Raw genomic sequence first — 20,239 nt, 5'->3', positions numbered from 1 at the left:
ACCATTGTGGTCATGACTTATAGACTAAAGACTATATGACATGAAACCAATATGCTGAAAAATTACTGAAAAGAAACAGAGTGACAGACAAGAGGGGGGAATTGTAGCTGAATAGAACGAATACTGAGATATGTGAGCCATAGAGAATAGCCATACTTACCCTTCCACATCACCATATGTTAGTTATCATACTCATAATGTGTATTCAGGTTAGGTTGAATTGGTTTATTTCCAGCCAGACAATCTAAGGCCCCAGTGGTGTTAATTAGGCCAGACATGCTTAATTTAAAACTCAAAGACCTTATTAGTATTCTTATAAAACACCATTCCCCCAAGCTGATGTCAACATGGTGACATTTTTCAAAGAAAAGGTAGGAATCAGTAAATACAGTGATGCAGTGATAATAGGGAAGCTATAAAATAAGACTTTGATTGTGTGACTTGTTTGATTTAGTGCCTTGTCAACTGTTTGGTCGATCTAAAGATCACTTTTGAGTTAACATCCATCACTTCCTCCCTTCTGTTTGTGTTTTTCTCTCACCTCAGTAATGTAGTCATTACCATCCTTGCCACAGATGGCTTTGACAGCACAGATATCCAGCCCTCCGAAGATCTCTGAGCAGGTATCAACCCACATCTTATACCTGTCGCAGAGAGAAGCTGGATTAGGTCTACAAAGTCATGATCTGTTTACAGGGAAATTGAAATCATATAGGGTACCACTACTATATGTAACATACTGTAACTGTTTTGCTGAATTGGAATGTTTGCAGTTGAAGTGGGTCAAGAAGTGTTGCAGGTATTTCAAATTTGTTGTGTAAAGAACTATAAAAACAGAACTTGTCCTATCGTACACCATCTTGCTAATCTTAGTAAAGCAAAGAGTTGTGTTTTTGCACACTGCTTTATCAATATCATTGAATTATGTAACACTTCAGCACAGTAAGTCAGAGCAAATGTTTGTATTTATCCTGACAGTAAACCTGTTACAGAACCTCTCTAGCTCTAGGCTGGGTCGGCTGCAGGCCGGGTCTATTGACTTGCTGTCTGAGAAAACTGAACACAATCAAACTAGGGCAAAACAGACGCATCAATACTGACCAAAATGACCATGTAACTGTACTGGGGCAGGTATTCTCCTTTTCAACAGAGTCACATTCACCAAACCATTTTAAGATGACATTTGTAAGGTTTAAAGTATTTGTACTGTACTCTGTTACCAGCTGTCACAGATTAAAGAAGCCTTTTCAGATTTAAATGTTTTTTGGTCTCGCATTATGGCGGTAAGAAAATGGAATGAATGACAACATTTACTTTAATGAGAAAAAGGAAAATATCTCATTCTGTTGGGGCTTGTGTTAGTGGCAGTGTAAGGCTTAGAGAGTTCAAATATTAGCAAATTGAGCTAAACATTGTTTGACGAATCAGATTGCATGTAAAAGGAAAACAAGTATGTTGATGGTTTTATATACTGTACTTCAGGTTAGTATTTAGTGTAAGCTTTGCCAGTTAGCCAGCATGTATTATTAATTATTAATATGTTTTTAATTGCACGTTTGCTTTTCCTGCTGTGAAAGGTCAAGAAAAATGCTCAAAGCAGCTCAAAGAATGGGCTGTGTGAGCACATTGTGACTAACACTGACATGTGCGACACAAGGGTAGCCTGAGCATCACTAATGTGGAAGCGGTACTCACTTGTCAGTCATGGCTACTTGTTCCAACATGGCAGATCCGGTGTTGCTCTTCCAATTACCAGAGATGGATGTTCGCCTAGAAAACAGGGGGAAATTGTGCGTTAAATCATTACAGACACCAACCTTTACTTTTAGAAATTGTAAATACAGGCAAGATAGGTTTAGACAACCCTGTAGAAGGAGGGGTGTGGTTACATCACTAGCTGTATGCAGGCAACATGCACAGCTGCATGTTATCAAGTGGATCAACATCCAGATGAATTGAGGCTCTTTGTTTGACAGTAGATGCACAGGTTTACACACAACAAATAGCTAAAGAGCTGGACTATAATACACTGCATCTTTTTCATTCAGTTAAGCACTCAACTCCCTGATATTCTTCAAACTATTTGTTTATAACAATTTTCTTGTATCAAAATGTCAAAAATGATAAAACACATTGTTTTTCTCTAAGTAGTGTGTGGGTCGCTAGACACACTAGGTATGTAAGAGTGTTACATTTTTTGTTCGCGGATCCTGGATGCAAGTGATAGCGTGTATGTAGTGTTTTCCTGTTTGGCCTCAAGACGTCGCTGTAGCTCACTGTTACTATAAATAAATACAGACAAAACTCATGCTAATAAATTAGTTTTTGTGCCATTATAAATCAGAAAATTTAAAAGCAGAACTGGAGCATGAGAAGGATGAAGCTAGCTCAGACGACATGAGCTCTGAATGGGAAATCCTGGATTACATCCAAATAGCGGTCCCAAGAGAAATTAGAACTGATGAGGGAAACTTACATAGCCCCTTTAACTGCCTCAACATTACTGCTATAAACATGCAAGTAGAAGTCCTGGCCTAATGTCCAATTTAGGAAGCCAGAAGATCTTTCCTGAAAACAGCTTTGACATCAGCTGTTGTGGCCATGGCTGGGGAAAAGGAAAGAGGGGCCACGACTTCCAAAAGCTGAAGGATGCTAAAAGTCTTGGGTTTTTCCAGAACAAGAACTGCTCTTCAGCTGAGGAACTCCCACAAAAACACTGGAGATGCCAAATCTGTTCATCCATGCACAACTTCAAAAAAGTGGAGAGGTGCGCGTTGCAATGAAGCAAGTAACTGTGATTTGTGATTATTGTGCTGACTAATTTGGGTTTGGTAGGTGCCAAATGATGGCGTCTATGAGAAGTTGTAGTAGCCGTTCAAAATTAAATGTAACAGGCTACACCTAAATATACAATTGAATAACAAAAACATCTAGAAATGATTGTATACATTTCATAAATGGCAACAATATATTTGTATGTGTCTGTTATTGTAAATAACGGTAAATGTTTCCATGCAATTTGATTTAAATATATGGCTTAATCTGCATTATATAAATGCTGGGTCGTTAAAGAACAAAGGTATGTAAGAATGTTTGAAAAACACCTACACATTAAAGGGTTAAATGAGGACTTTACATTCCACTTTGCTAAAGTTATGCTTTTTTATGTACTGTATCTCACTGTTCCCCTTTCTATTCATGCACTTGTCCTGTGCCCAAAATACAATATGTTACACCAAATGTGCATATTGTACAGTATACACATGAACATACATGTATGCTTTGTAGTCAGCACCAATTTTCTGGACCCGGATGTCGTACTTGGCGTCTATAAATGGCTCTGTGGTGCAGTATGTCTGAGTGATGGCCACCACACTTGCAATGTCCTGGAAGTCACTCACATTGTCCACTTTGACCTACAGAGAGATAACACATGAAGGAACACCATGTACTTAAAGTAAGGCTGGGCTATATCTAATAAGATAAAAAGGTTGATACCACTCTTAGGTCTGTATGTTAAATATGCCCACACATGCCCAAGGAACATTCTGTAGGATACTGGGATTATAAAGATGATCCTAATGAGAGTGGTATCAATCTTTTTGTCTGACTCTTGGCAACAAAGAAGTGCTTCTCAAATGTCAAACAGTAAGTTGCATTTCTAGTGTTGATAGTGTCTTAAATACTGTCATATATCATCAATAATGCAGACTTAATTAAAGATCTGGGTCAATATGGAGTATGGAGGTGAAATGATGATGTAATGCTCTCTGCAGTAGCCACAGTCAATGTCCTAGAGGTGACATGGTCCACTTTAAACCAAAAGCAATGTGATGGAACTATTATGTACAGTATTTATTATAAAGAACTGTGTCTTTTTTAAACTACCACAGAGAAACAGACTAAAGCTACTAAATCTAAAGTACAATACAGGTGTGCAAGAGATGAGATGGTAGGATAATGGAAGGCAAAAAAAGTAGAGGCTGATAAGAGGCCCAGTTAGACAAAGCGAGAGGACAGTCACACAGTATCAGATTGAGCAGTCCAGGGGAAGGATGTGAGGTGGATCGATGAGGAGTGGCGGAGAGAGGATAAACACTTCACTCTGAATTCACCCAGAAAATATTATATCAATACCAGCACAACGAGAGGAGAAAATAAGGACTGAGAGAGAATAAAAAAGGATGTGCTGCAGTAATGAAAAGAAGAAAGCATAAAGAAAGACATAAAGAGGAAAAAGGAGGATGAATATTAAGTGGTAGTGTATGTCAGAGAAAGCATTACACAGTAAAAATGATGTGGTTCCAGACGTGATGGTGCTTAGTACAAACCATTCATACTATATCTAGGCACACGGAGGGATTTTAAAGCACTTCCCAATGGCACTTTGTTAAATGATGCAACAGTGTAATGGGTGGGCTTCAGTTCAACATGTGTTTTTTTCCACTTTACTAATACATGAATGTTACTTCCAATCAAACGAGACGAAACTGTTTGATGCCTGTATCACAGCTGTTGCTTAAATGTTAGTTAATTTCAAAACGTTTGTGTACTTAGATGATTACTCACTTTAGCATTTCAAATCTGCTGAATGAAATGAATCAACATTACCTTTCCCATTCCAGAGTGGGCGTGTCCAATCTTTACCACCACTGGGAAACTTGGTGATGTGATCTGAAAGGTAGTAGAATAATTAAAGGGTGAATAATGATGACCAATACAGTCCTACGACTACATATCAACACACCTGAAAGATCCGGCGGTGAAACACGAGTGTCTGTTTAGAACAACAGTCACCATTCACAGATCTATCCTGGTAACTAGGCCTATATCTAGCACTGCAAGAAATTCATCAAAACAGTAAAGTTGACAGCCATTTTCAGATGTCCTGACATATGTTTATTTATTCAGAATTAGTCATGAAGTGCTTTGTTGATATGAAACTGCTCCTTTTGCCACCAAAACAGCAATATTTGCACTCCACAACCGAACACTAACAGTAAAAGTAAAAGTTTTTATGATTATGGTTTGCATTTATGACTCACTGATGATCACACAAGCTGCATCTGAAAAGAACACTATTCGTGAAATTCACAAAAAAACCTGCACAAAGGATTTTAAATTGTTTGGGTGGGTAAAGGTCATTTCTAATATTTGCTTCACAAACCTGAAATCGTTCATACACTTCATGAATAATTGGATGAATACACCTACAGCAGCCAATGGGAGAAGAGGGAGGACATCAAAAGAGGGTACAAGAAGAGGCAAAGGATGGTGTGTCCCCCCCCCCTGCGTTTGAGGAGGCTGTCCCTAAATTGTTGAGTACATAAGAGGCTCCCTGTGTGCGACCCTCTCAGCATTCAAGACCAGAGTGTGAGGGGATCCAACTATTGTAAGTTTCTCTGTGTGTTGTCTACAGAGAGGGAGGGAGAGAGAGAGACAGACAGAGAAAGAGAGAGCAGTGGCAGCAGCAGCAGGCTTCTCTTCAACTCAAGTTTTTGGCTCCAGTTTGAATTCAGAGGTGTACTTTAAACTTTTCAATCCACAGCTGCCTTTCAGCTCAGCAGAGATCATCTTACTACTTTGACTCTTGTCTTGTGCTTCCCCCGTTGCTACCTGATTTGCTTTTCCCGTGGAACTTAACAGGATCAGAAGAGGTTGCCGAGCTTTCATCGAGTGGTGGAGCGGTCAGAGGCAGCCAGAGTCATCATGGCTGTGTCCCAGGAGCGGAGTGTGTGTCTGGGGCTTTGGGTGCTCCTTTTGCTCAGTGCAGGCATGGAGGAAGTTGTGGAGGGATGTAGCTGCCACCCAGCACACCCACAGCAGCTATTCTGCAGCGCTGAGATTGGTGAGTTAATAACTTGAGACCTATTTAGTTTTTGTCCACCCAGATAGGAGTTAAGAATATAAAAGCTGGTGCATTTAATGATAGTGGAAAAACGGGATTGTATGATTTTAAATTTCGAGGAATGCCACTCCTTCTTAACTTACTGATTGATGATTTGGCTTATTGGTTAACTTAATTGGATTTTCTGAGAGGGAAAAAAATAATCAAATCCAAAGTGAAAACCTACTGTGATAAGAACAAATCAATAGAGCTTCAGGGCCAAACTTTTCATGGTAGTTAATTGAAAGAAATTATATTCATAGAAATGATCAGATATTTAAGCACTATATATGATGGCTTTATGAAATGTAAGTGTGGTGGACTGTTAGTGGACTGATTATTGATTAATATCAGTTATAACTTATACTGTAAGTGAACAATATTTATAAGACTTGCATCTACACACAGTTGATCAGCTTCTCTTACTGTCCTTTATTTTTCTTATATACTAAGGTAAATACAGATAAATACACTATCGGCCTTTTACTGGAAAACAGGGCAGCCTGCTTTCTGTTTTTGTAGTTACATAATTGAGTCTTCTAGCTCTCAATCACATCACACATCACAAAAACAAACCCTAACAAAACAGCCAGTGCCAAGTTGCCCCGGCCTACTTTCTATCTATCTATCTATCTATTTATCTAGCTATCTATCTAGCTATCTATCTATCTATCTGTCTCTCTGTCTGTCTGTCTCTCTGTCTGTCTGTCTCTCTGTCTGTCTGATGCCCCCCCCCCCCCTTAATCCAGTTATTTTTTGTCTAAGCAAAACAGGCCAAAACCAACACTCTGCTCTGACTTTGATTACTTGGCTACAGACTGTGGAAAGCTGGAGTATGTGCTTCTGTCAAAGGTTACTCTCCAGCAGAGGAGAAAGACAGAGAGAAAGAGAAAGTAGACAATGGAATTGCTTTGACTGTATTTTAGTCTTGTTTTTCTAATTGGTGTGCTTCAGGTTTAGAGAGGGTCAGCTCCCTCAAAGTACTCTGAAAATGTCTAAAGAAAATAGTCAGTCTGAAATGGAGGCTGAGACCTGTTTTCAAAACCGCCATAATGCCAAATTAGATCTGGGTTATGAGAACACAATGAGAGTATTTGGGGCGTGTTTTTAGGACAGAGTTTTACATATGACGTGTGTCATCTAAAGAGTGAGAGAGAGGTCCTGTATGATCATGAAGTCTACGCTGAATAACCAAAGAATCGGTTGGTCTTTTGTTCTATTCATTCATTGATCACATGAGAACCCCAAAACAACAAGACACAAATGCAATGCATGCTGCATGTTATTCTCACATAAACCGTGTAGCCAACATTCAAAAACTGAAACTACTCAAACAAACATGTTACAAAGTAATGCAGCTCATCAGCAAACGTTACATGTTGAACCACTTTGTCTCTCTTTTTTTCAGTTCGAACCACTGAACCTAAACAAAATGGATTCCAACTGACCGTTAGCTAAACCCCTCTCCCAATTGACCAATTATCAATCTGTAACCAGTTACAGTAGGTTTGTCGAGCTTTGGATTTCTCCACATTTTAAAGCTGTGTGCATGGGGATGTGGCGATAGAGCAGAAGTGCAGAGTGTTTCAAACTGTGTGTTTCTATTCTAAAGTGAGCTGCAAACATTAGCATGTTTTGGCTAACTAACTTACTAGCATTACTTCCAAAGCCGGGCAGCATATCATGAAATAACTACATAATTTGTAGGATTACAGGTTACGTTAGAAAAAGCCTCCTTCAGGACTGAGACCTCCGCTGTCTAGTAGTTAGCCCCTGTGCGAGAGTCAGTTTGGGATGTTGCTATCAGAGTTTAGTGTAATGTTAGCAGCTCTGTCCACGTCTTGGGGAAGTAAACACTTCAGCAACCTCAGCACAGTCACTACCCAAGATAGTGTTATATTAGCCTGACGTGGTCATACTCAGATTCTAATTTTGTGGGCGGGGCTAAGTTTGGCTGGCATCCAAGCTAGCGTTATATTACACACATAGCCCTCATCCTCAAAGGCTTTTCTCCTCTAATGTTAAAAGTGAAACATACAGAGATAAATATGAACAATATAGCAAAAATCATAACTTCTGTCCAGTCCAAGTACACAAGTATCTTTTTTTCTGTAAGCTAAGCAGCCAAACGGGTATGTCCGAACAAATAGACGTTAAATTCTCCTCTATCATACTGTACTGCATGTAATACTAGGGCTAATTACTTATACTTTGCAGTACAAAAACAATGCTGCTTTAGATCAGTCTTTTGGCATGATATCATGCATGTCGCCACTAAGCGCATATTTAAACGAGTCAGCTGGACAAGCCATGGAGCTAATTAAAATTAGTTAGCTAGCTAGCAACAATAAAATATGCTAGTGACAGTTGTCATTTCAGTTGGCAAAATGAAGGTTACTAGCTAGAATTAAGAAGCTGTTTCTGTCTCTGTGTGAAATTAAGGTTGTGTTTCTACTGTTTCAAAAGCGGTAAGCCTGCCACCACTATCACTGTAAACTGTGTAGGTACTGAGCAGCAGCGAAAAGCTTGCAAAGCATAGCAACAGTAACTATGGGGGGTGGGACTTCACAAATGGTCATTTAACCACAGGTTCTTTTTTTTTCCTTGGGGTATGCTTGGGTCTGTGTTTAGTTTGTATGAGTCTACCTCTGAATGGATACAGGAGCCAGTGGTCCCTTTTAAGTAGGATGCAACTGGACCCATGAATATAAAATAAGAAAAATCCCTCACTTACACTTAGTGTGTCTAAGAGAACTTTTCATTTGGCGGCATCTGTTGTTACACTGTCCTGGATGTTTTCTAAGCATAGGCTGGTGGTGGCCTTTAGTTGACCTGACAGCGCTGTCAGAGTCGATGAGCCCTTTGAATAAAGCTGTACATCTGAGTAATATCCCATCTGGACAAACCTTGGACAATTCCCTGGTCATGTTTATGTATTTGAGATTGTGTGTATGGGTGTGAGTGTGTGTGTGTTGGACAAAGGCCAAGCCATGCCAACACAGCCTACTCCATCTCTCTCTCTTTCTTTCCCTCTCTCTCCCCACTTCATTTCCATGTCTAAAGGCTTGGTCTAATGGTCTGCATACTAACAATATCAGTGTGAAAGCCCGCTGACAGTCCAGCTTTGTGAGCATGACAAGGGTGCTCAATTCATCAGGGAGGGGGGAAGTTACTTACTACATCAGTTCTCATGGAACAAGTTTGCAATATTTCTGTTTGGTTATGTAGCTCTGAGGCAGATGCACAGCCACTTTCACTCTGCAGGCGTGCCTGTCCTTATTCCGGTTCATAACACAGCTGCAGCAACTGGATTGAGTCGGTAACCAAGCCTGCACAGTTCAAAGATGTCTAGGTGGGGGGTAAACATTTCAGAGAATCTGGGCCAAGAGAATCATTTTAGGAGGAGACAGCAAACTTGGAATAAAATGAGTTTTACTGTTCAGTTATTACTAGTAATTTCTACAATAAATGTCATTTAAAATGTACAATCACTGGCCAAAAACTATTATGTCTGGAAGATGATCCAACTAAAATCACTGATGCTGTAATGAAAAATTACTGTACTATTTTTGGTTAATTGGCTATAGCAACTTCTGTCTTCTTCCATGTGGACTGATATACAGCCAATGCTCAGACTGCCAACTATTTCATCCTTACACAGTACATGGTTATGCTATGGTGTATTACTCAATAGGCCACATAGACCCCTTATTCTGTTCAGAAAGGAAGATTTTAATGGGGCAGCTAATTTGCCAAAGCATCTACTTTCAGATAGGTTTCTTCTTGCCAAAGGAGGTGCAGATCAAAGATGATAGTCATCATTGGCACAGTGTTTTTCTGTGTAATGATCACAACAGCCATATTTAGTGGTGTAATTGTAGTTGAGGAGATGGGTGTTCAGTGTTTAATAGAAGCTGTGACATTGGCCTTTAAAAACAATATAATTTTTTCAAGGTAATTTTTTTGGGCATTTTAGGCCTTTATTTGATAGGACAGCTAAGACATGAAGGGGGAATGACATGCAGCTAAGGGCCGCAGGCTGCTGCGGCGAGGACTGAGCCTCTGTACATGGGGCACACTCTCTACCAGGTGAGCTACCCAGGCACCCCATAAAAATAATACTTGCTGCATTTTTTTTAATACCAATAACCAGTGGTGGAAGTATTTTCTTAAGTAAAGTAGAGCTAGACGGATAAATCTGCTGGCCTGATATATAGGCAACTAAGACTGTATGAAGGTTGGATTATGCTCGTACATAATTAGTTTGTGCGAAGTGGGAGTTAATGTCAGATTGTTAGTTTTGGATGGTTACAGAAAGGTCAAACACAGCCCCCACTAATCCGACATCGAAAAGGTGTGAGGGGAGGGTGTTTCCTAAGCTTTTTTAGTATACTGGCAGCTTTGGCCTATCAAAGAAAAATCGTACTGCTTTATAAAGCAGCCAATAAGTAACACGAAATTGCAGTACAGATGGCTAAGATATGTTTCAGGCAATTTAGAAACAATGTGTCTCCATTACAGACTTTGTCCAGCAGAGACAAAATTTATTTTTTCAGCTGTAAAATGTTCTGCTCATTTCTTGGTCACAATTGTTTTGTTTAATTTAATTTAATTTAATTTAATCTTTATTTGTCAGGGACAGTGCATATTAATAAAAATTTCTGTAAATATGTCAGAATTACAATCTGCAGTCCCTGGCCAGATGTTACAATAGGCTCCCTTAAAAGCAATCATAGGCATCATGAGCATGACATTAAATACAAATATAAATACATGTGCACAAGATAAAATCACATTACATTCTTGTCTAACTAAAATGTTTAAATCATTGATGCATTACCAATGAATACTTATGGTTCTTATGTTGAATACATGTTTATTTATTTCTTTATTTTATTTATGTTATGTGTTTATATGAAAAAATCAATATTATCTCAACTTAAATTTTTAAACTCTCAACAAACAATATCGGCATCAGCCTAAAACATCCAGTATTGGTCAGGCTCTTATTACATGTAATAGTCCTACATGCAAAATTTAGCTTGAGCTGAAGTAGGAAAGTATGGGCAGAAAGTACAAAAAGTAAAAGTACTTATTATGTTATAAAGTATTGATACTTTGACCTTTAAGCTGCATTTTAATGTATACTTTACTTGTTTGGTGTTACATCAAACTACTATACTACTACAACCTAATATGCTGTACTAGTCCATCCATCTTTGTCCGCTTATCCGGTGTCGGGTCGCGGGGGGAGCAGCTCCAGCAGGGGACCCCAAACTTCCCTTTCCCGAGCAACATTAACCAGCTCCGACTGGGGGATCCCGAGGCGTTCCCAGGCCAGGTTGGAGATATAATCCCTCCACCTAGTCCTGGGTCTTCCCCGAGGCCTCCTCCCAGCTGGACGTGCCTGGAACACCTCCCTAGGGAGGCGCCCAGGGGGCATCCTTACCAGATGCCTGAACCACCTCAACTGGCTCCTTTCGACGCGAAGGAGCAGCGGCTCTACTCCGAGCTCCTCACGGATGACTGAGCTTCTCACCCTATCTCTAAGGGAGACGCCAGCCACCCTCCTGAGGAAACCCATTTCGGCCGCTTGTACCCTGGATCTCGTTCTTTCGGTCATGACCCAGCCTTCATGACCATAGGTGAGGGTAGGAACGAAAATTGACCGGTAGATCGAGAGCTTTGCCTTCTGGCTCAGCTCTCTTTTCGTCACAACGTAGTAGTGCAATTAAATTTTTTAAACAGCAATAGGCCTATGCCTAGTGTTGCTGGAATAAAATATAGTCAAATATACTTCAGTAAAAGTATAAAGTAACATAAAATGGAAATACTCAAGTAAATTACAAGCAACTTTAAATTATACTTAACTACAGTTATTTATGGCTTCACCTACACTACTGGTCAACACCCCAATTTATTTTGTTTTTTATTGTAATTTTAGCATTTCAAGTCCAATGAATAGCTTGAAATGGTACAAAGGTAAGTGGTGAACTGCCTGAGGTTAAAAAAAATAGGGTTACCCAAAACTGAAAAATAATGTACATTTCAGAATTTTACAAAAAGGCCTTTTTCAGGGAACAAGAAATGGGTTACCAAAGTAAAGCTGTTCTGCAGCAATGGAGGTTGATCAAGCTTTGAAAGTTGGTGCTACCAATTCCCACAGGTGTTCCAACTTGTCTGGGTTACTTACACAACCCTCTGTTTGTATAAAAGTATTGTTGGAACACACTGTGGTACCATACCCTCGTCAGCATTATTTGAACAGTATTCTACTGCAGAAAGTAGTGTGTTGCTATAAAAATGGCGGGAAAAAGGCAATTAACAATGGAAGAGAGACCGACCATCATAACACTTAAGAATGTTGGTCTTTCCTACAGAGAAATTGCGAAGAAAGTCAAGGTGTCAGTGAGTACAGTATTCTTCATCATCAAAAGGAACTTAGAAACTGGGGGAAACTCTGACAGGAAGAAGTCTGGCAGACCCAAAGCCACAAGAGAATCAGAAGACAAGTTTCTGAGAGTCAACAGCTTGCGTGATAGGCGGCTCACAGGACAACAGCTTCAAGCACAGCTTAATAGTGGTCGTAATAAGCAAGTCTCAGTTTCAACTGTAAAGAGAAGACTTTGAGCTGCAGGTTTGATAGGTCGAGTTGCAGCAAGAAAGCCATTGCTAAGACGTCAGAATAAGAAAAAGAGGCTTGCCTGGGCCAAGAAACATCGTCAATGGACTACTGAAGACTGGAAGAAGGTGTTATGGACTGATGAATCAAAATTTGAAATCTTCGGTTCATCACGCAGGATTTTTGTATGCCGTCAAGTAGGCGAAAGGATGGTTCCTCAGTGTGTGACATCAACTGTCAAACATGGAGGAGGAAGCGTGATGGTCTCGGGCTGTTTTGCTGGATCCGGTGATTTGTACAGAGTGAAAGGCACCCTGAACCAAAACGGCTACCACAGCATTTTGCATCGCCATGCAGTACCCTTTGTTTTGCGCCTAGTTGGTCAGGGGTTCATCCTACAGCAAGATAATGACCCAAAACATAAGTCCAAGCTATGCCAGAACTACTTTAGGAAAAAAGAACAACATGGTAAGCTTAAAAACATGGAGTGGCCAGTACAGTCACCAGACTTAAACCCCATTGAGCTGGTTTGGGATGAACTGGACAGAAAAGTGAAAGCAAAGCAACCTACAAGTGCCACACATTTATGGGAACTTCTGCAACAGAGTTGGGAAGAACTTTCTGAAGAATATTTGATTTCCATTGTAGAAAGAATGCCACGAGTGTATTCAGCTGTTATATCTGCCAAAGGGGGCTACTTTAATGAGTCAAAAATGTAGGATACATTTTGGTTTATAAATTGATTCTATGATTTCTGTTTTAACTTAAATTGTTCATTTGTTCTATTCTTTCATTTCAGAGTACAATAAGACATTGAACTGCATGAATTTCAATAAAAACCTGGAAAAATTGGGGTGTTCTAAAACTTTTGACCAGTAGTGTATATAAATACCAACAAATTGAAAAAAAACTTGACGAAGATTACAAAAATGTATCCATGCCACTCCAATGTACAAACGCATTAATCAAACTGAGCTTTGATTCTTTGCATGCAATTTTTAGGTCACAGCTGCATGTGTGTAGGTGAGTTTATAGGCAGGTGTGTCAGACACTGTAAAGTGTATTATAGAGCATCTATGCGCTTGCACACCTCTCTCAAGTTATCATTAACTATCTGTCTGTGCATTTGTTTGTCTGCCTGCCTTTCTATCTTCTTGACTACATTTTTTTTCATCAACCAATTTCACAGAACACACAGAGCTCGGTGGTGTAGTTATGCGATGAGGCGAAAAGCACAAACATGGTTTGCAGAGCTGTGTGAGAGGGTGAAGATAAGGAGGAGTGCTGGGTCACACTTTCTCTTTCTCTCTCATTACTGTAGCTTTTCTCTTTCCTTTACAGCTATACCAAGGTTACTTGCTCCACTTGGTCCTATAGTTTCTTCTCTATTTCCATCTCACTCTGGTGCATCTAGGACCGTTTTCTCTATTTTAGAGAGAACAACATGGAAGACAAGGAACAACAGTTCTATAGCAGAGTTAATGGATATTAGGCAACCTACTGCACAATTTGTATTGCTAACCAGGATTATACACATAATCAACAGTATAATCAAGCATCTAAGATAAGCCCCGCCCCCTTACTGTTGCTACGCCTGTTAAGCACATCTCACACAGCACATAGTGCAGTTTACAATGATAATGGAGGCATATTCAAAATTCTTGGTAATTTTTGAAACAATTGGTTCATCATTTCTTACAGTGGTAGACAAAAGTAGGTTTATATTTCCTAGCTGGCGGGACTTGATTTTGTTAACTGAAATGATGACTGTCGCTCGCAGATTTTATTAGCAGAAGCTAGCTAATTAATTCATTAAACAAATACTAGCTTTATGAGTTGGTTGAAAATGCTGTCTCCGGCTGACTTTTTAATGTTCCCAAATGATGTTCATATTTATAAACAGAATGTTTTAATTTTAACCTCATAAGAGAAAATCTGTTTTGTTGAGGACTAAAGTCCAATTTGTGGTTCTGCGTTGAATAGAAGAGATGCACTTGATCGACGCACACACACCAGTGCACAAGTATATATCCTCGCAATGGCGTAGGCCACTTACGTAGACTATGGCGTAGGCTCTGTGTAGAGCCAACGCACAACCATAAATATGCCTTAACCAATGTGTTTGCAGAACTAAACGCTATCTTGGATAACAATATAGCCTAGAGCTGTTACATTGTAACCTTCCCCAAATCCAAAAAGTAGAACAAAGCTGCTAACATTATCCTCGAGCTTGTTGTGAACAGGGCTTTTTTTAAACGGAAACTCTAACCCCACAAAACAATGTAGTAGCCTATGAGATTCCCCTGACCTTGAACAAAATGCTAGCTTACTACTGTAATAAAAAAATAAGCTAGTTAGCCAGACATGCTAACGTTTGCAGCTTATATGTTAGAGGAGTCAACCAGTTTAATAGTTAGTAAACAGTTTAACACACTGTTTGATCCATTCCTTAAATTTTTGCTATTGTATTTTGGGTTTTAATACAGCCTTACTATAGTTTTAAATACATGATGATTTCTAAAGTACTCTACTCAATACTACTGCATTGTTCTACTGCATTTTTTCTGTTAATGTTAGTTCATCATTAATGCAGCTGTCTGTCAAGTCACTGTGTTGGACTTATTGATAACCAGAGAGAAAGCTGTAATAGTAAACTTAATTATGTTTGATTGATTGAGCCACGGCAGTGTTATTAGTTTAAAGGAAATGTTTGACAGTGAATTTAACTTGGCACTTAACATAATGACTCATGCAGATGTCTAAAAGTGCAGATTTTATGAGCTTGATGGAAAGAAAAATGTGGTTCTGTAGCAATGAAGTCAGTATTAACATTGTTTGATTTGGCACAAATACATGGTGTGGTCTGTGTAAGTAAAACAGGCATCATTAATAATAATTTTATTTTTTAAGTGTAATGAGTGGTTTGTTTTTAAATGAGAGGTTGTACAATTAGAAGACTTCACTGCTACCTTCCTGTTACTGTAAAAAACATAGACCAATTATCTTGCTACTTTACCCTTCTACTTGACTACAGTATGGGATAAAATAATGTGAAGTCACTTCTGTGCCAGACATGGCTTGGCTTGACTATAAAGTGTGTGTGTGTGTGTGTGTGTGTGTGTGTGTGTGTGTGTGTGTGTGTGTGTGCGTGTGTGTGTGCGTGCGTGCGTGCGTGCATGCGTGTGGAGTCAGTTAATGGGAGTGTGCAAGCAGAAAGCTACTTGTTATTCCATATGGGTTTTGATTTCCCTCCCAGAGGAGAGGAGGGAAACATCCTGTATCACTACTGAGAGGGACTGCTACACTGTCTGTGTGGGGAGAAAGACCAGTGACAAGTAAAAAGATAGAAAAAGATGGAGGAGGGGAAAAGGAAGAAAAAACACATCTATCTATCCATGTATCTATCTCTGTCTGTCTGTCTGTCTGTCTGTCTGTCTGTCTATCTATCTATCTACCTACCTATCTACCTATCTATCTACTGGAATGTTTTCTATTGTATCTGGCATGTAAATCAGATTCCTATCTCATCTGCTGCATTTATTTGCCATTTCAGTTAAGCCTAATCCTCCTTCCTTTCTCTTTTCTTCTCTTTCCCTGACAGTGATAAGGGCAAAGATCTCTGGAGAGAAAATAGTGTCACCTAGCAACAGCTCCTCACCTTACATGAAGATGATCCAATATGAAATCAAAATGATCAAGGTGAGATCTCTGGACAGCAGTAATAGCTGCTGCGGGTGCAGACATTCACCTTTTTTTTATTACCGTTTTTGCTGCTGTGTGTAGCTTTATAATTTATACAGTATTGGCTGAATGCAGTCTGTCAGGAAAAGTAATTAATTTATTTACAGCCAGTTTTATTTCTACATTTAGGAGTTGACTTCACATCTGTTTGATGACTGAGACCCAGTATGTTATATTTTGGAGACTCCTGATTCCTGCTTACTTGCTGCCACATCCTGTATATAGAGTACTTAATTTATATTAGGCCAGGCTTATACCGTTTCTTCTCCACTCTCTTCCCTCTGTATGTTCCTGTGTCCAGATGTTTAAAGGTTTTGACAAGGCCAAGGACATCCAGTATGTGTACACTCCAGTCTTCTCCTCACTGTGTGGAGTCAAACTAGACTCCAACAATAAAGCAGGGTATTTGCTCTCAGGTAAAGTATGCACATTTTTTTATATTGCACTTTTGTAGGAAAAAGCAAGAGAAAGTTCGACATTTTGGAAAATATGAGAAGATCGATATGACTTTTATGTCTGTATGGTAAAGATACGGCTATAGCCAGCAGCCGGTTAGCTTAGCTTAGCATAAAGACTGAAAACGGGTAATAAAATCCACAAACCAGCCCCTCTAAAGCTAACACCTTACACTGTATCTCATCACTGTATCAATGCAAAAACCAAGACCCAGGTTAGCCTTTTCCCCCCTCTTTCAAGTTTTTTGCTAAGCTAAGCTAACCATACTATTATGAGAGTGGTATTCATTGTCTCATGTAACTCTTGGCAAGAAAGAAAATATATGTATTTCTGAAAATGTCTTTTAACAAGCAGATGTGTTGTAAACATTGTAAAATATTGGCCATTTTATGGCAGTCAACCTGAATTCTATTAGATGTGAACTAATGTTTGCTGTTAAATAATAATCCCTTAAGCTGTAAAATACAGCAACATAACTTCATTTGCTAAATGCAAGATGAAATTTAGTAAGTGGTGGTGTTGTAATGTCACTAAACAGGAAGTATGTGGAGTGATGGGAGAATTTCTATTGGCCAATGCGACCTAGTTGAGTCCTGGGACAACTTGTCACTGTCACAGAAGAAGAATCTCAACTACAAATACCAGATGGGCTGTGAATGCAGAGTGAGTAAGGACAGTTTGTTCTCTATTCATACATATTTATCTTTGTCCCACTTATCTATCTGTCTTAGAGATGCCTCAAGAAACAAATGAACAGATAAAGTAAAAAAGGGTCACGTTTCTCATCTCTCACTCTTGCTCAAACCTGGTTTCCATTTTAGTACAAAAGTCTTTCAAGTGTGTGTTTTTTTTTCAGTCAACGCTTGTTCGTAGCATCATGGGTCTATAGAGACAGTTTCAACTTTTACCCCAACAAACCTCTTATTCATAACACAGGGGAGGCCAACTTCAGGAACAAATAATGTGATGAATGAGTAAATAAACAGGATGACTTCAAAACTCTTCTATCCACAGATCAACACCTGTTACACAGTCCCGTGTGCGTCTACAGGAGAAAACGAGTGCTTGTGGACTGACTGGCTGCTGGATAACAGCCTAAATGGGGAGCAGGCTCGGCAGTACGCCTGTATCCGCCGCTCTGACACAACCTGTAGCTGGTACCGGGGTGGACCCCCACCTGAGAAAGACTTCCTGGACATGGCTGACCCTTGACCTGTAATTCTGACATTCATTTTTACTACATTTCACTACTGCAAAGTCCTGAGAAACATTTCCTACCTTCGCTTATGTAGCTCAAATTTGGCACGCAAGTAGCAACTGATTTAATCGAACAATTGGCTGATTTTCAAGGGAGTCCCATTGCTGAGCTTCTGTTTGCAGAGTTCAGGTGGTTGCTAAAGCAATGCTACGAATATCTTTGCAAACTGCAGGGGTTTTCATCCTTCCTCTGACTCAGATTTTTCTCGCTCTCACACATTCCACTTCACTTGCTGTTTTCCACAGAATAGGAATAGCAGCACACCATCCACTGCAAATTATTCATCCCAGAGTGAATCTTGTCTTTATTTCTGATGGCCTTTTTGAAATGCATAACCTTGACAAATACTGAAGACCTCATATTTTTGTTAATGCATAACTTACAAAAGGTTATGTCGTCATTTTAGAAAAAGCTGCCAACGTCTGCCACAATCCTGCATTACAAAGTTTATTTTACACACTGTAAACAATTATTCTATGCACTAAATTTTTGCAGGTAGACCGCAGCACTGCCACATTTATATATATATAAATATATATTTATATATATATATATATATATATATATATATATATATATATATATATATATATAGCAAAGCAACACCAGACATTGCCCCAATTAATTATATTTTGACAAAATCTGACATCAATTATATATGACCATAATTCTTGCACATCTAAATCATCACAGTTTATACTCTCAAATTGCTGAGAATGTAAGTATTGTACCTGGGTGAGAATTAACATTTTAACGGCTAACTGGATCTTTGTTTTATAGCATAGAAGTTGTTATTTTGTGGTTGTGTGTGTTTAGTTTCCTTGGTTGTACCATTTCCTGTGCCAAAAATCTAACCCAGCGCTTTAACAACAGCACTGCCACCTGTAGAAGCCAAGCCACCCCCCCTTAGAGGAAATGATGTAACAGGACAAGGTTCAATTCACTGTTTTTAACTCCTTAAAAACAGGAATTGGATTCTCCTCAATGTTCAAGTTGAAGAAAATATAGTAAACACTTTGATACAAGACGTTAACCAACAAAAAGAAAAATAATATTATATTTGTATATGAGCTATAATTAGTGATTTAATTGTTGTTTTATAGGCATTATTTAATATAATGACACAACATTTATTAAAAGATCTGAATTGACCCCTGTCTTGTTACTGGATTACTTCACTAAAGTCATAGCGATTAAAATGCATTATCACTTAATATCTCTATGCATGAGCCACTATTCAAAGATCATATTATGGTCACAATTCAAGTTGCACAATGAAGTAATTTGGCTGACATGTTTCAAACATCCTATTTTGAAATATTTTAATAATAAAATATAGACTTTCATGACATGATATAATAATAATGCGTACTAACTGTATGGCTTAAGTGAAGCGTTATCAAACAATTTCATGTTTGTTTTATACTGAAAGAATTGTTTGGGTTTGTATTTATGTCTCTATTTCTGTCTATATAGAGTTTTCTATTTCCATGTACCAAAAAAGATTGTATATAAAATGTCTCAATGAAATAGTGTGACACAGATTTTTTTTTTCTCTTCAGTAACAAAAATGTCAGAAAATAAGACTCTTTGATGAAATCTCAGGCATGACAGAATATAATAATATCTCTTACAAGCCACTGTAGTAATGAAAAAGCACTATGGTGCCTCAAGAGCAAAGTATATATTTCTTATACTTCACCTCTATAATATACCTTGTGAATATAGTAAGTAAATGCATAAAGAAAATAAGCAAGTTCACCTTTAGCATGTGTACTATACAGTAGAATACTACATTTGATATTTGTCTTATTTTGTAATCTTTCGGTAACCTCAAAAAATAATAATACTTAGCTAAAGCATTTGAGACATTAAAACATAAAAGTACCACATAGTAATCGCAATGAATTGAACTTAGGGAACTGGGGCTTCAGCAGTAGCTAAATAGCAAGTGTAAAGAATTCTCAGAAAAGTATCATGACTTGTGCTTCTTCTAATGTGTATTCTCAGCTTGTATATACTGAACGTGAAAGTATTTATGCTAAAAATATTTAAAATTGCATTTTGGCAAGTAATTCAAAATAAAAATATTTTTTTTTTTTTTTTTTTTTTTTTACCGGTAATATCTTAAAATCAACAGTAATTGGCCGACAAGATTATCTCCTGTTTTTAGAGAATGTCTCACCGCCCTGAGACAAAGAGTTAAACTAGTATAAACACGGTAATATAAATATCTAAATTTCAAGATTATTAATGGAAACATTTTGTCATTTGT

At 38.5% G+C, this 20,239-nt stretch overlaps 2 protein-coding genes across 4 annotated transcripts in view; one reads left to right on the top strand and one right to left on the bottom strand.

Annotated features, from left to right (window-relative positions):
- Positions 1-20,239, bottom strand: part of syn2b (synapsin IIb) — an 82,459-nt gene that overhangs the window by 6,852 nt on the left and 55,368 nt on the right. Inside the window, exons 7-10 of the mRNA XM_028576796.1 lie at positions 4,612-4,674; positions 3,274-3,416; positions 1,696-1,770; positions 542-644 (exon numbers count right to left, since the gene is read on the bottom strand). Of these exons, the coding sequence (XP_028432597.1) occupies positions 542-644; positions 1,696-1,770; positions 3,274-3,416; positions 4,612-4,674 (384 nt within the window). The remainder of the gene's footprint in view (positions 1-541; positions 645-1,695; positions 1,771-3,273; positions 3,417-4,611; positions 4,675-20,239) is intronic.
- On the top strand, positions 5,334-18,473 carry LOC114554775 (metalloproteinase inhibitor 4). Of its 3 annotated transcripts, none has more exons than XM_028576801.1 (6): positions 5,334-5,392; positions 5,647-5,848; positions 16,111-16,208; positions 16,552-16,666; positions 17,245-17,369; positions 17,721-18,473. In XM_028576801.1, exons 2-6 carry the CDS (start codon positions 5,710-5,712, stop codon positions 17,916-17,918), a joined length of 675 nt encoding a protein of 224 aa, XP_028432602.1. In that variant the 5' UTR covers positions 5,334-5,392; positions 5,647-5,709; the 3' UTR covers positions 17,919-18,473. The 3 variants fall into 3 exon arrangements, with proteins under 3 accessions (XP_028432602.1, XP_028432603.1, XP_028432604.1); XM_028576802.1 differs by lacking the exon at positions 5,334-5,392 and adding an exon at positions 5,453-5,521; XM_028576803.1 differs by lacking the exons at positions 5,334-5,392; positions 5,647-5,848 and adding an exon at positions 11,508-11,532.

Source organism: Perca flavescens, chromosome 4 (genome assembly GCF_004354835.1).
Source record: "Perca flavescens isolate YP-PL-M2 chromosome 4, PFLA_1.0, whole genome shotgun sequence".
Lineage (NCBI taxonomy): Eukaryota > Metazoa > Chordata > Actinopteri > Perciformes > Percidae > Perca > Perca flavescens.
Note: the sequence above shows the minus strand (reverse complement) of the source record. Positions and strands in the feature narration are given on the sequence as shown.

What these genes read in the sequence shown, in the direction of transcription:
- LOC114554775 (XM_028576801.1), top strand. Translation starts at nt 5,710, where the DNA reads ATGGCTGTGTCCCAGGAGCGGAGTGTGTGTCTGGGGCTTTGGGTGCTC. An exon ending in AGCAGGGTATTTGCTCTCAG is followed by an intron (nt 16,667 to 17,244) that starts GTAAAGTATGCA and finishes GTCACTAAACAG; the next exon opens with GAAGTATGTGGAGTGATGGG. An exon ending in AGATGGGCTGTGAATGCAGA is followed by an intron (nt 17,370 to 17,720) that starts GTGAGTAAGGAC and finishes TTCTATCCACAG; the next exon opens with ATCAACACCTGTTACACAGT.